Here is a 10,745-nt window from a genome sequence, read left to right as displayed (position 1 = left end):
CTTAAATTAAGTTCATAGTCATTACGAGTCTATTTCTTAATAATTTAGTTGAGTGTTAATTTATTATTTTCTAACACCTTTTCCCCCTATATAAACTGCCCACCTAGGATGCAACATAGCAAGCCTAAACAAAACTTGAGGTTGGTAGAGTTCATATATAGTAGTAGTACTATTCTAGAATTTTATATTTTACTAATTTTTTATATGAATTTAGTAAACATTTCTATACTATTGTTCGATTAATGTTACCTAACAATTACAGCAATTATTTTCAGGTGATTATTTACAACAATGATGATGAAGAAAATTTGTGCTATTTTGTTTGTGGCTTCTCTTTTGATTGTTGGATTGACTAATGAAGTCAATGCAAAAATCAGTAGCAAGAACCGTAAATTAATGAGCGACTTAGCAGATCGATATACACCTGGAGGACCAACTCCTTGTTACCATTGCATGGCCGATGGGAAAGCCCATCAAGCTCTACAAAACTCGGACCCTGAAGTGAAAGTGAATATCGATAACGATGGATCGGGACGTTGAAGTCGAATTTTTATTATGTAATATGGTATATTTCACTATGAGTGTGTGTTGAGTGTAAAAAAGTACTTTATACATAATGTATGTAAAAAAGTAGTTGAGTGCAAGTATGTGTGCATGGCTTGAGAGTTGTTGGTTGTGAGGTAAATGAAAAACTTATGTGAATTGGTAGGTGAAGAGTTTACAAATTCAAAAGGTTTGTAGTGTTGTTTAATTTGGGTTGAACGGTTTTTATTGGATTTTAATCTATAAAAGGAGACATGAATACATGCTTTGTGTTTATAACTTTTTTTTTAAAATTTCTGAATATTTAGTTATTATATTTGCTATTGCGGTCTTCTTTCATGTATATATTGTTTTTCATAATTATGAGCACGTTGTATATATTTGGGTTATTTCTATATTATAGCACGAATTTGATTTCAATAACTTTTTAGATCGAATTTATTAATTACTCCATAAATATACCTTATTATTATATCCGTTGTTCACTCAATAGGTTAAGTAAAAATTTTCAATCAACCTAAGCTGATGGATCTTTATGAAACAAGCACCAAAACTAATTAATTATGTTTTAAAAAAATGTTGAATGACCAACAAAAAACCTGCCTACCCAATTCCACATTGTAAAAGCAAGGAAGCCCAACTAAAATAACATTGGCCCAAAGAAAAACAAATTAACTAAATTGGCCCAAAGAAAAAAAAAGGAAAAAGGTGTCAAAACTCGGTAAGAATCACCTAAAATACGTGAAGTACTATACTAATTAGTTAGCTTTTCTAAAATTTTAGTTACGAGTGGCTTACGATTATTATGAATTAAGTAATTAAATAACAATCTAACCTAATTAATCAGTTATTTATACACAGTATTCTTCTTTGTAAAAAAAAAAGTACATGTTGTACTCTGCTTTATTCTATATATTATCATTTTCACAAAAACACGTGTGAAAAATAAATGTGTCATTTAAACTGGTATAGAGATATTATATATAAATGAGACTCATATTCCACTAACTTGTTCAATTTATTTTTCTTTACATTTCTTAAAATTCGTGTTGAAATCAAATATGACTTTTATTAGGGAATGAATAGAGTATTGAATAATAAGTCTAAATAGTAAATACTCCGTATTAAATCTTGAAGGCGCGATTTGGAAAGATAAATATGCTTTGATGAAATAACGAGAATTGGATAGCATGCATCACAAAAATGAAGAACATGTAGACAACTATGTATTGGATAGCTCATCAAATATAAAAAAAATGATTTTTTATGTTTAACTACTAGGCAAGATTACAGATAAAAAAGACACTAAAACCTCTTTCAAAAATTTTTTTACTGAACAAATGAAGAAGTCTCACCCATTCGAATAAAATCATCATCAAATTAATTATAAAACTGAGTTGATGCTGAGTTTAGTTTCAGCTAATATTACAATAGAAAGAAATATATAGGGTTTTAAGGTGTACCAATCAAATTGTACATGCACTCTCTTTCTCATTTTTTATGGTACAATTATTTTGGGCACGTTGCCGAGTACATACGCACTGTAAGGAATTTGACGCAGAATATTTTAAAACACCTCAATATACTGATTGAAAGAAAACATCTTACCAACTAAACAACATTTGGTCATCAAATTAAGTAATATACTTGGAATAGATCTCATTTTCAAGCTCTATACACTACTCCTAACACTCTTTCTTATACACAACTTAACTTTTTCACATGCCATATTATTTAATTGTTCGTCTTCATAAATATAGTACAAGAAAATATTCTGTTAAATATACACATTATCCACATATTGAGGCACTATTGATATGGACTACTTGGGCCGTTATGGGCTTGACAAACAAATTACTATGCCATAATATTTGAATCTAATTTAATCACATATATAATACAGTTACTATTATTTGTCGTTCAAATTTAGACTCATGACAAACCATAATTAGCCGATTTTAGCGATAATCAACCATCTTGAACTAGAAACTACAATATTCCGATACAAAGAAGAGAAAAGACATATTATACATTTTGATTTTTTAACCGACATACTATTAGATTGCTACACAATAAAACTTAACAACAATTATGACAAAAGAGAGATTCAGTTAATCTCTCCATCAAACAAATAACAATACACTCATATCTATAAACTTAACAACAATTATGAGAAAAGAGACATTCACTATTTTTGGGACGAAATTAAGACTCTCTAGCTTTGTCTAACGACGGTGGCGAGGAGAGTCAACATTTCTCGGCCGGCCTTCTTCCGGGAAGAGACGGTGCGATTCTGTTCCAGATCCGGCGTCGTCTGCCGCTTCAGAAGCTTCATCAACCAGAACTCTTCCCTCAACACCATCACCATGAAGTATTTCTGCATCAACATGGAATTCTCCTACCATAAGCAAAAACCCCACTATTAAAAAAGCCAAGATTTTCATTTTCGTTGATTTGGAATTTGGATATTTACTGAATTTCAGACCAGTTAGTTTTAAAGTTGTGATTTTTGATAGTAAGAGAAGTGGATACAGTTATATATTTATAGTAGTTTGACACCAATATGGAAGAAGAGAAGTGGAGCACTAAAATAAATGCGCCATTTCAGTGTGTGGGTAATTCACTTTCTTGCTCTTAATCATGTTAAATTGTGGATATGTTTTAACACTTTTTTTAGTGTTTTAGCACTTTTTTTAGTGTTTTAGCACTTTTTTTAGTGTTTTACCAAGTTGTAGGAGCATATAACAACGTGATACTCACCACCACAATATATATCCACAATATTAATTGAGAGTCTCGTGTAAGAACACCTCATCACATTGATAAGAACTCAAATCCAATAAAATTGCAAAATTAGCATGAGATCTTGATTGATCAGTCTTATGATGAGCTCCCAAAGCAAATCCTAGGCAACGAAAAGGTGTCTAAGATTTGCAGAATGAGTTTATATTTTCTGCATATTGTTGAATAATATAAATAGTTTCTTAGTATTAATTAACTATTTTGGTGTTGACATTGGAGCACTGAAAAATTAATGTGCCTAAAATGGCTACATTGGTCAAAGCAAATTTTATCGAAAGCACTGCTGGAAATGGTACACGCTGATTACCAACAAAAAAAAGTCTCAAACTTAATCTCCAAATTTCCACTAGAAGAACATTTTCTTACCAATTTAATCCATGGATATGATTATAGATATATGGGTCTTCGGTTTGTAAGATTGTATCCAAGATTAAATTTGTAGTGTGTTTGGTTCAAGAGATTCAATCCCACAACCCTATCCTAGATGGATAATCATGAGATAATTAGTCATAGCTAACAACCCCTATGACTATAATAATATCACAACTCAATCCTAGATTATATCTAGGTACTATTTTATCTTGGAAACCGAACACCACCATAAATGATAACATATAGAGATAAAAGGCTCTTAATCTAGAGTGATTAATGATAGATATTTTTCGAAGTTCTAATAAAATTATTGGGAAAGAATAGTTCCTTTAAAAGACCCTGTAAAGGAGTAGGGTTATACACTCATTTAACGCATTTATAGACGAGTCGTGTTCACCATTTTGTTGATGAGAGACAAGGAGTTTTCAATTACCCCAATAATGTGTGGGCAGAATGACCATTAGACTTTCATATTTGCATTAAAGTAACTCATCACCGACTTAGTGTCACTCTAATATCATGTTATAAATTGAGTCATTCATCCACCTAGGACCATCTTCAACCATTTACATTAAACTTAAACTCATTGTAGTGTATTAAACGCTGTAAGAAATAACTTTTCAAACATGTTTTGTCTTCGAAAGGTGAAAGTATTATGCAACAGTACGTAACATGTGAAATAAAATGAAATGCATGAACTTGAAAATTAATACTACTAGTATTTACACCCGAGCTATGCACGGGACATAAGAGTTTCACGTAATGAATTCAAAATATAATAAATATATAGAAAATAAGAATTCAAAAAAGCAACGTGAAGATTTAAAAAAATAGAAATGTACTTATCTTGTCTTACTCTAAATGAAGAATTTACTATTCCCTAATGAATGAAACAATTATGCAATTCTAATTTATAATCTAAGTGGAGTAAAAATAATAAAATTAATGACAAAAAAGAAGATGTGTGACTAATGATCAAATAATATGAGTTAATTAGAATAAGATATAAAATAAAGAAAATATGTGTGAGTAAAAATGTTTATTGACAGTGTTATACACGTCATTAATCCAAATAAAAGCTAAATTAATATATAAATTTAATAGCTTAATTTTGAAAAAAATTAAAAAAACATATATGGAATATTAAACATACCCACATTAAATATATGAATAATGTAAATCATAAAAATTTAAAACTTCTTTGAGAAGTCAAGTTAGAAAATTCGTATTGCCCAATAATCACATTTTATTTGACTATTTATTTCTTCTGTTTAATTTCAGAATATAGCATAACTTGATATACATGACCAAAGACTAAATGAATTTTTTATACTGGAAAGAAATAAATTTCCTACCTCCCGCCACATATACGTATAAAAAGTAAATTATCACTTAAAACAACGATACTATTTTATGCATCTTGTTTGTTTTGAATAATGTGACAATTTACACTACTCTTTATGTTAAGAAGTACAAACTTTGAAAGTTAGATTTAATTTTAAATATATATAATTTCATCTTATTCCGTACTATAAACTTAGTAGTATTTTTTAATTAATTAGAGGCAAATTAATATATAAGTCTTAAAAACTTTAATTGAGTAAATATAGGATGAAAATTGTAAACATTACATATTTGTTCGTTTAGCTCGTGAATTAATTCGGAAAAAAGTATTGCAATAAATGATTAAATCTCAATTTTAACTTAAATAACTAGAAGACAAACTAAACTCTCTAGCACAATTCCAATTTTAACACAAATATAAGGCTAATTAATATATAAATTTATTAACTTAATTATAAAAAAATTAATGGTATTGCACTATTTAATGTGTTTTAGCGTTTTATTGGACCATTATTTGTCTAATTGATTTTGCCTTCAAAAAATATTTTTATATAAAAGACACTTCATCTTTTTATTTTCCCTCCAAAAAGGTATCAAAGTTTTTTCATCAAACTTGCACTTTAGATTAGGATAGATTAGAATAGTGAATCTATTATACAATATGATCATGTCTACATACAATTATCATTTTTTTTCATTTTTTATTTATCTCAAATTTATATTTTTATACTATTAAAGATTAGAACAGTATCAATAATGGTTATTTACTTATTTTCATACCAATATAATTCACAACTTAAAATTTACAGTAGAGATTTCCTGATATACTATGTACTATCAAATCATACGAATAAATCTATATAAAATTATCCATCTCATATATCAATACCACAATAATTTCCTAAAATTACTAATCTTTCTTGTCATCAATGATAAATCAATCTCATATAACAAATGAAAGATATGTCAACTGTTTATTAAACATTACAATATGAAACCTTTTTGGATAACAGATTGGTCTGGTTTAGATACCCGCATCGAGTATTCGGGTACTCAAATGTGAAACTGAGTTGGGTATTGTGTGGAGTGGACAACTATTTTTTCGGGTGTGGGTGCCCGAATTTTTTTGGATAGGGTCCCCTAGCCCTAACTCCTAAGTGAGGATTTGTAATAATATATTGATAAAGCCACAACAGAATAATGAATTTTTTGAAACGAGACTATATATGACAAGGGTTATAAATACAATAAGCCGAGATCCACATTTTTTTTGAAAATGTAATGTACATTTTAATTGTGTGTTAAACACACAACTTATAATTACATAGATTAACTATTCAAATTACCAAATCATTTGGAACAACCGAACTCTAATTGGTTCCACACATTAATTTGTTACAAGCAAGCACACTGCATGATGCATAACTTAGACATTCGTACATACCACAAACTTCATTATAAATATATTCCTTAAATTTGTGACATTAGCTAGGGTTAATAGATGAACCCTAACTATTACTCGGAGGCTTCTGGTTTGAAAACAATCGATGAGTGTTATTCTCTGGCGCGGAGTCTTCCTCGTCTCCTGTGACGTTGTTGGCCTCGACCATTTTTCGACGAAAATCAGTCGAGTAACGCCCACCCACGTCACCTAATAACCGACGATTCTTGATAGTATCATCTGATTTCGCTTGATCTTGCATAGCTGCGAGGATCAAGGAAAAGACGAGGATCATGACGACGGGGACGTTTTTCTTCATGATAAGAAGCAAAATCTTAAAAAAAGTAGGAGAGGGAATATATTTTTTAGTGTGTTATAATAGAAAATATTATTTAGGTGAGGTTATAAATAGGTGAAATTTTAGTTACTATTTTTGTGATATTTATAGTGGCAGGCCAATGTTACTAGTAATGCCACTATATGACAATATCATTTAAGTGGAGCACTGGCTTTAAATTAATGAACTTGGAAATTATTATCTACAAAAACTTATAGTAGTATTAATAATGGGCCAAAACTGAGACATAAACTATACAGACAAATGGGCCTAAAAAGCCCACGCACATAGCTAATCGGGCCGATCAGGCTACGAGGCTAAAAATCGTGAATTTTTAGAATATTTAGAGTTGGTAGGATTTCAATTTGCAGAGCTTGAAAAAAATAAAGAAACACTATTCAGATAAGCAACATTACTCTTTGGGCTAAGAAACCCAGTGCATTTTATGTAAGGTTGATATATTTGTAACATTTTTGGGCTAAAGCCCCCAATAATTTTGGTTATATACAAGGTTGATATAGTATTTGTAACATTTTAGGGCTAAAAAGCCAAATAATTTTTGGTTATATTATATGCAAGGTTATTATATTTGTAACATACATATCTTGCTATGCTATAAGGTATGTAATCCTATGAGAATATTTCAATATTTAAATTTTTAGCTATTATAAATTCAATAAAATGATTGGTAAGGTTAACTTGATGGTCTTAAGGCCCGCAAATAGAGTTGGTTGGAATGATCTTCTAGTCCGATTGAGATCGCCCGGTATTAATTTTGTTATAAGGAGAAAGCGAAAATTCAGTCAAAATAAATCTGATGTGATATCGTCCAGAGATTAAGTGTCGAACCCTATTTACCAAATTAAACATTTATATAAAACTCAATTTTATCTAATTAAACATTTATATAAAACTCAATTTTATCTAATTAAACAAATTAAGCACACACCTTAATGTTAAATTTAACACATATAGTTGAGATTCTCAAATAAAAGTAAATGGAGTAGTAATATTTTCATTCTTGGTTAAAACTTCAATCCTAAAATATACAAGCATGTTGGTAGCTGAGTTGGTTTGATATTCCCCCTTTCCTTCCTGAAGTCAGTTGTTTGAATTCTGAAAACAACAGGGTTTTTGTTCCTTTTTATTTTAGTAGTAGTATTTTATTTCCTCAAATTCCTTAATAGTAGCATTTTATTTCCTCAAAACAGCTCATTTCAATTACTCTTGAATCTTAATATATAACATTTGTATAGGCTACTTTTTTTAACTATAGTAATTAGTTATTATTCTGGTCTATTTTTAGAATTTTTTATGAATGATAAATGTAGTAATTATTTTAAAACATAAGTACATTGTTAGTCTACTTTTTAAATCACAAATATTTGGTTAATTTGAAACATAAATTGATCGAAAAACATGAAGAGCTCTACCGCTTTATTTGATGTTACGATTTATAATCGTTAATAAGAAATGTTATTAATAGTATATAAGATGCAGATACGGTCATTTTCATGACATTGTGCAATTTTGATGTCGGGATTGATTTTTACTAAAGTTGTTGTATTTGTATATATCTCTAGTTTCTATCACTAGTATTTATTTCATTACCATCTCCATCCCTCACTATTCATTCCACTTATGTTGCAGTTGTTTACGGGAATATTAATGTCGATGTAAAAAATAGCTCACAATTATAAACCGTATTTGGGTTCCCCAGGCAAAAAATCTTGGCTTCGTCACTGTGTATATATATATAATCAAGAAAAAGCAGTGCAAAGTCTATAAAGGAGATGAACATCGCATATTACTGAATCATTTTCCGGTTCCCCCGTTAAAGCCTCCTTTACTCCCACTATCCCACCATATCTTCTCCACACCCCCCCCCCCCCCCACATTACTACCAAAAACTCCATTTTCATTTGTTGTATTGTATAGATACCACATATATCTTCCGAATTTCATTCATCTCCACAGTTGAATCAGTCGCAAACGTAATCGGAGAAACCGCTTCTCGATTTCTTCAGGTGATGATCGATTCGATTATGTTTTTCTCTTTGCATTGTTTTCGTTAATTGCAGAAGAAATCGGCATGTTTCTCGGAATTAGGTCCTTTTCATTCTGTTTTGTTTTATTGATTTGTTACACTCTGTTTCGTATTTGTAATTAGTGAATTCTCGTTTATTGATTTTGTTTTTTCAGTCACAATTGTTTAGTTCAATCATCGTTTCGTTTTAGAATCTGCTCGGCATTGATTCCGTTTTTCATCCTAGTTTTTGATGATTTTCTGTGATTTGTTACTCTTTTCGACATCGTAATTTGTGGATTTGCCTTTATTGATTTCGTTTAGCTAAATCATAGCTCCGCATTTGAATCTGCTCGGCGTTAATTCCGTTTTTCTGCGTTCTGGTAGTTTTTTTAGATGTTTCTATGTGATTTGTTGTTTGCTTTGTTTCGTATTGTAATTCATTAATTCGTGATTATTGATTTTGTTTATTTTTTAATGATCATTTACTTCAATCATCACACTTTTCTGAATCTACTTGGAATTTGTTCCAACTCTAATAAATTCTTAATTGAATCTGCAGCTCTAATTCTCGAATCACAAATCGAATTAATAAGTTGGTGAAAAAATGATGGCATCGCTCATGTCATCATCAAATCCAGCAGCAAATCCCGACAGATCATCAACCAGAAGAAAGAAGAAGAAGAAAATCCACCACAATCCCCAAATCCAACCCGAAAACCCCAAAATCCAATGGAAATCCGACGCTCAGCAGCAAATCTACTCCTCCAAGCTGCTCCACGCGCTGCAGCAGGTCCGGCTCGGCTCATCCGGATCCGAGCCTTCATCGGCTCCGCGCCGGGTGCGCGACGCCGCGTACGGCGTCCTGGCCGCGACGGCGCGGGGGCGGACCCGGTGGAGCCGCGCGATCCTGACGAGCCGGCTGAAGCTCAAGTTCATGAAGAAGATCAACATCGCGAAGCGCCAGCGCAAGGTGATGACGGTGGTCGCCGCCGCCGGGTATCAGCCGCGGAGGAAGTCGAAGGTCGGCGTCTTCAGGCTTAAATCTAAGTGTTTTCCGGCGTTTCAGCGGAAGGCGCGGGTGCTGAGCCGGTTGATTCCCGGCTGCCGGAAACAACCGTTGCCGGTGGTTTTGGAGGAGACGACGGATTATATTGCCGCTCTCCAAATGCAGGTATACATGCATCTATGTATATATTCAAATATAGTGTACAAATTAAAAAAAATACTGGTATAATTTGTGTATTTAGAGGTAATTAATAATTATCCTAGCAACTAAACAAAATTTTATACTTGCTATATTTTGATGCGTGATCAAAGTAAACAATGAAATGTGATGTTATTTGTTAATTTATGGCGCTATACTATTGCAAAATTTAGCGAATAAATTGTGATTCGTAAGGAAAGAGAAGCTTTATTTTTTTAAGACGTCAATTTGTGAAATTAATTAATTAATTAATATATTGTGGCTCTGGTATTTTTGTAGGTGAGAGCCATGAGTGCATTAGCCGAGCTCCTAACCGGTTCAGGCTCATCTTCAAGCAGCTCAGCGCAGCTCAGCTAAAATGTTTTTTTTACTTTTTAATTTTTTAATTTTTATTTTCAGATTTTCTGACTAGTCGGATATTCTTCCATCTTATAAATATCCTGAATTCCTAATGTGAATTATATTTCTCTGAATTTTGTTTTGGTTTGGATAAACATTGGAATACGTGGATGAGCATTGTGTCTATAATAATACAGTAAGATAATGATAATGTTAATAATAATATTATTTTAAATGAGGATAAGTAGGATGGATTAGGTGAAAGGAATCAAGTTAATCTTCTTTATTCACGTGGTCTCTACTTTTATGTTTCGAGTCTTTACCACTTTATTTG

General features: G+C 31.4%; 1 protein-coding gene and 1 long non-coding RNA gene across 2 annotated transcripts; both read left to right on the top strand.

The window, feature by feature from the left end:
• LOC121794065 lies at window positions 1-819 on the top strand. Its single transcript, XR_006049230.1, has 2 exons — window positions 1-140; window positions 276-819. It is a non-coding gene; the product is annotated as an uncharacterized LOC121794065 (long non-coding RNA).
• Window positions 820-8,668: 7,849 nt separating this feature from the next.
• LOC121793568 (transcription factor bHLH147-like) lies at window positions 8,669-10,545 on the top strand. Its single transcript, XM_042191599.1, has 3 exons — window positions 8,669-8,866; window positions 9,428-10,039; window positions 10,352-10,545. The coding sequence occupies exons 2-3, from the start codon at window positions 9,473-9,475 to the stop codon at window positions 10,427-10,429; spliced, it is 645 nt and encodes a 214-aa protein (XP_042047533.1). The 5' UTR covers window positions 8,669-8,866; window positions 9,428-9,472; the 3' UTR covers window positions 10,430-10,545.
• Window positions 10,546-10,745: the final 200 nt, after the last annotated feature.

Source organism: Salvia splendens, chromosome 3 (assembly GCF_004379255.2).
Source record: "Salvia splendens isolate huo1 chromosome 3, SspV2, whole genome shotgun sequence".
Taxonomy (NCBI): Eukaryota; Viridiplantae; Streptophyta; class Magnoliopsida; order Lamiales; family Lamiaceae; genus Salvia; species Salvia splendens.
Note: the sequence above shows the minus strand (reverse complement) of the source record. Positions and strands in the feature narration are given on the sequence as shown.

Bases quoted from the DNA above. Each gene is read 5' to 3' on its own strand.
- LOC121793568 (XM_042191599.1), top strand. From the start codon at position 9,473: ATGATGGCATCGCTCATGTCATCATCAAATCCAGCAGCAAATCCCGAC. The intron at 10,040-10,351 runs GTATACATGCAT...GTATTTTTGTAG, and splicing joins TTGCCGCTCTCCAAATGCAG to GTGAGAGCCATGAGTGCATT.